Source organism: Myxocyprinus asiaticus, chromosome 18 (assembly GCF_019703515.2).
Source record: "Myxocyprinus asiaticus isolate MX2 ecotype Aquarium Trade chromosome 18, UBuf_Myxa_2, whole genome shotgun sequence".
Lineage (NCBI taxonomy): Eukaryota > Metazoa > Chordata > Actinopteri > Cypriniformes > Catostomidae > Myxocyprinus > Myxocyprinus asiaticus.
The window spans coordinates 13,590,019-13,594,309 of NC_059361.1; the positions used below are offsets into that span (position 1 = coordinate 13,590,019).

A 4,291-nucleotide genomic window follows, 5' to 3' on the forward strand; every position below is an offset into this window, starting at 1 on the left:
ATAATTTCCCAACCTTATGAATGTTTCAATATGAGAAATTGATCAAGTCCAAAACTTTGAAAACAATAATTACAAACAAACACATATCTATATCTATCTATATATCTATCATATATATATATATATATATATATATATATAAAGGGATAAAATCCATGTCATGGGGAGTTTTTGGAGTTTTCATGCAGGCTTTTTGGTGATGCATTTGGAATATGCATTGCATATAAGTAGCCTTTCTGTCCAGCAAATAGTTAAATCATGTTATAAGTTTATAGTTGTGTCTTTACAAGATTTGAAGACCATATATGTGTGTCCTAAACACATGCCTATAGAAATGCAGTACTTTACCAGCTGCCTATAAGTGATTGAGGTATTCAGATGAACCCCCTTCTCTGTTCCACGTGTGTACCCAGCCGTAAGCTGCTCAAAAGACCTACTGCTCTGCAATAGACTTGCAAATCACTCCTCCCTTCTGCCATTCTATTAGCATACAGATGTTGTTAAGAAAAGGAGAGCGGCCTCACAAAAGAGCCCTGATGTGAGAAATGCCCCTGCATTTCATTTAATGCCCTATTTCAATAAAAGGCAGTGAGACCTTTGGCCATTGTCCACAGCCATATGTGACAGTGGGGTGTTTCTTAGTCTTCCATGCACAAATGCTTGAACAATGAGCAAAGCAACATACAAAAGCCTTCATCTGTTCACTTGTCTTTTGTGCATATTTTCAGCTTGAATAATTGAAAGAGCTGTCAAGTATGCATTTTTCTTTCTTTCTTGAGGGCAGATGGAAGGAGTAGCATTCAACCGTGTTTGTGTATTTAAAATTAAATAAGTGCAGAGTACCTCAAATTCAACTTGATATAAACAAAGTTTGAAATGCAAAGCTTTTGAAGTTTAAAAAAAAAAAAAAAAAAAAAAAAGAATCACTGGAAATGTATTACAATGAGAAAAGTGTAGTCAGACATTGACATAAAGCTATTTGCTAGATGGAAAAAAAAGCAAAGCATCTAATTTTTATTCCCTTGTAAGTTTATTTTAAAACAATATATTATAATGAAAATGGGCATTACCATCCCATGGAATGTAAACAGATCATTTAAATTATATATCAACAAACATGAAACGAAAGCACAACACAATATACTGTTTTTTCCCCACTTCGAAAAAACAAAACAAAATAAATACGTTTAAGTTAACAAAAGGCAAAAGCGTGTCTTGGGTCACAAGGCAAAAAGAGGAAAATTACCATAAAATACAACTTACATACATAAGAACTCCCAGTTCATTTTTGCAAGTCATGAACTATGTTTGAGATCTCCGTCGAACACAAATTGATGGAGAAATGTACACATTGCAAATGGCAAGTTTCTTCTCTTATATAAAAACAAAGAGTGCACCAGATGAAGACCACGGAATAACTTCACTTCCTGGTACATTGTCACTCGGCCACTTTTCACATTCACATTTGTTTGCATATGAATATCTTTGACTATTACTTGTAGATATCTCTGACTATTCTTACTATTAAAGGCTGTGAGACTGATACAAGACAGTGGAGTGTCTCAATACGATTTCAAAAACAATCCTGAGATTCCAACATGTAGACTCTGTGCAGCTGGTCTTCAATAAAGCTAAGAACTAGCTCGTGCAAAGCAGACATATGGGCTCAAAGAAACAAAAAAAGCGTATCTACAAAAGCGGTTCCTTCTTCAAAATGCATATAAAACTCAACAAAAGAACACAAATCACTGCACATTATAAAAAGGCAATAAATAGGTTTTTAGAAAGAACTATGGTTAAAAATACTTGATAATACTGTCAATAAAAAAATAAAATAAAAAATAAAAAAGCCTCAACTAAAGTCTACATATTGCTTACAGTATGTTCAGAGAGCGGGTTAGATATTACACTATATGTATATACTCCAAGATGCTCAGCTTTGGTTAGACTACAGATGGGTGCAAGGGAATGGGCCAGAGGAGGGAACATCTGTGCAATAGGTTCATCTTACAGATTTGACTCTTATAACAATTTAAAAAGTGAATATTTTGAGACCTATCCCATACATAAATCTACCCACTGCAGCTTTAAACTGGTATACAACAGTATACAATGCCAATGTTTTCTTTCTTTCTTTCTTGAAATATCATACAAAAAGGAATATGCCGAAAACTTTACAAATCAAAGCAGAGAAACATCTGCTCGAGTGAGAATGCAATATGCACAGGTAATGTTATTCTAATCGTCTGAGACAGACAGGCGGCTGAAGATGGGCAGACGCCTGCCCTCAATGCCGGGGGAGTCGCAGCCACTTAGGCTGCTGGAGCTGGTGTAGCCCTCCTGGTCAGAGAGAGAGTCTGCGGATGCGCTGCGCTGCAGAGCCGTCAGGCCAGTCAGCGTGTAGGCCTGGTTTGAGTTGCCTTCCTTTGAGTCACTGATGGCGTAAAAACGCGGTGTGTCATTATTACCCAGATTCGCGAAGGGGTAACTATGCTTCAGAGTACCGGGCTCTGGGAACAGAGGAGACAGTAGGTCAGGACTACCTGTTGAAGGTGGCGGGGACACCGAAGATGACCTGGAGAAGGCGAGGGCGTCCGGAACAGCGTGGAATCCGGTCAGGGCGTGCGGTTGGGAGGAGAAGCCGCTGAAGCTGACGCTCTGCCGGAGCAGCGGAGGTCGCTCCCTGCTGCTTTTCTCGGAGAGTCCATGCAGCTCGTCCGCGTTGTGTATGAAATGACAGCGAGCACCATACGGGCAAAAACCAATGGTGTGGAAAGTGCGACAAGGCTCGGTTTTGTACTTTGGGTGCCGGTTGAGGCCTCTCAGCTCCTCCATCCCATGTGCGAACTGACATTTGGCCCCGTACTTACAGGTGCCGCTCTCCTCATAAGTGCGACAGAGCTCCGTCTTGTAGCGGGTGGATATGGGCGCGGTGGTAGCGCTGAGAACTTTCGGGGAGGCCAGAGAACTGTTGCTGATGCTGAGACCAGGTGGTGGAGGGAGAGAGGGGAGTGCATTAGACTCACAGACTCCCAGACTGTTCACGTGTCCCTCGATCATGCTAACAGACCTGTCTACTCTGAAGGGGATGTGGTTCAGAGAAGAGCGAGGCAACTGTTGCGTCTGCTCGCGGCTCCAAGGCTGGCTAATGCCTGCCAGAGGCCACGGGCTGCTATCGTTGCTGTTGAATTTGGAGTTGGGCAGCGTGACGGGGCATAAGGAATGTCTGCGCTGGAATCCCACCACACGCTGCTTCTGTGCGCCATCTGTCAGATCGATACTGCGGAAACTCTGGGGACCGAGAGAGAGAGCGAGAGCGAGAGAGTTTTAATTAACAAGTTTTAATGAAGCACGTTAGAAGCTGCACAAAAAGTATTTTGAAATATCCTTAAAATCATTTGATTTTCTTGTTTTAACGTGTGAGCAACCCCCCCCCCCCCCCCCCCCCCCAAAAAGACGAAACTGTCATTAAAGTTTACATTCTTACCTTGCAAAATTCATCATCCAACTCCAAGAAGGGAGTAAGAAAATTAGATGGCATTTTCAAGATGCCTTGCTGCCGTGTGTCTTTCTGTGCAGCTAAGAAGCTTTGAACTGCTCACCCACTTTGTTGTAATGCTCTGCTTCTGTTAAAGCGCGCTGTAGGAATTTCAGTTTATAATCACAAACTTGTAACCACTCCCACCTTTTTGAGGAGGCGTGTTTTAGTGATGTAGGGGCAGACACTCCCACATGAGTGATGAATGTTGTATCATACTTGAATTATCTTGAACATCACAAAAGTGTAAACATAAACTTTTAAACTTGTCTTTCAGATACAATTATTTGTCAAAATGTGTGGCAACTTGCTAGATCCTGGTGTGCCTGATATTAGCCATATGGAAATATTATTATGATATTATGAATTTTGTCTTGATTATCCTATTTAAAACACATGGCATCCTGAGCAAGTTAAAAACATATTCCTTGTATTTATCATATTGACTTGTCTTTATCATCTTTGCAGTCGAACTTCATTTTTTAAGTCGACAATTCTGCTTTTCAAAAACGAGAAGCACAACAAACCTATCCTTCAGCAGCCTGTACTGCATTATGTCACAACTTGCATGTTTAACCATGAACATTTATGCAATAACATTTACTCGTATACTTGTAATTCTTTCAGGACATATGTCACTTACATGACATATAACATTTTGTGTCATCATATAGACTTTTCTTATCAAATAAATATTAGGCTCAGTGTATGACACTCTAAAATGAATATTAGAAAATACACTGTTACCTCTCC

General features: G+C 40.4%; 1 protein-coding gene across 1 annotated transcript; it reads right to left on the bottom strand.

The window, feature by feature from the left end:
- Positions 1-1,008: 1,008 nt before the first annotated feature.
- LOC127456303 (mRNA decay activator protein ZFP36L1-like) lies at positions 1,009-3,653 on the bottom strand. The gene is made up of 2 exons (XM_051724725.1): positions 3,488-3,653; positions 1,009-3,291 (listed from the first exon to the last, which is right to left on the bottom strand). The coding sequence occupies exons 1-2, from the start codon at positions 3,539-3,541 to the stop codon at positions 2,239-2,241; spliced, it is 1,107 nt and encodes a 368-aa protein (XP_051580685.1). The 5' UTR covers positions 3,542-3,653; the 3' UTR covers positions 1,009-2,238.
- Between the last annotated feature and the right edge of the window lie 638 nt (positions 3,654-4,291).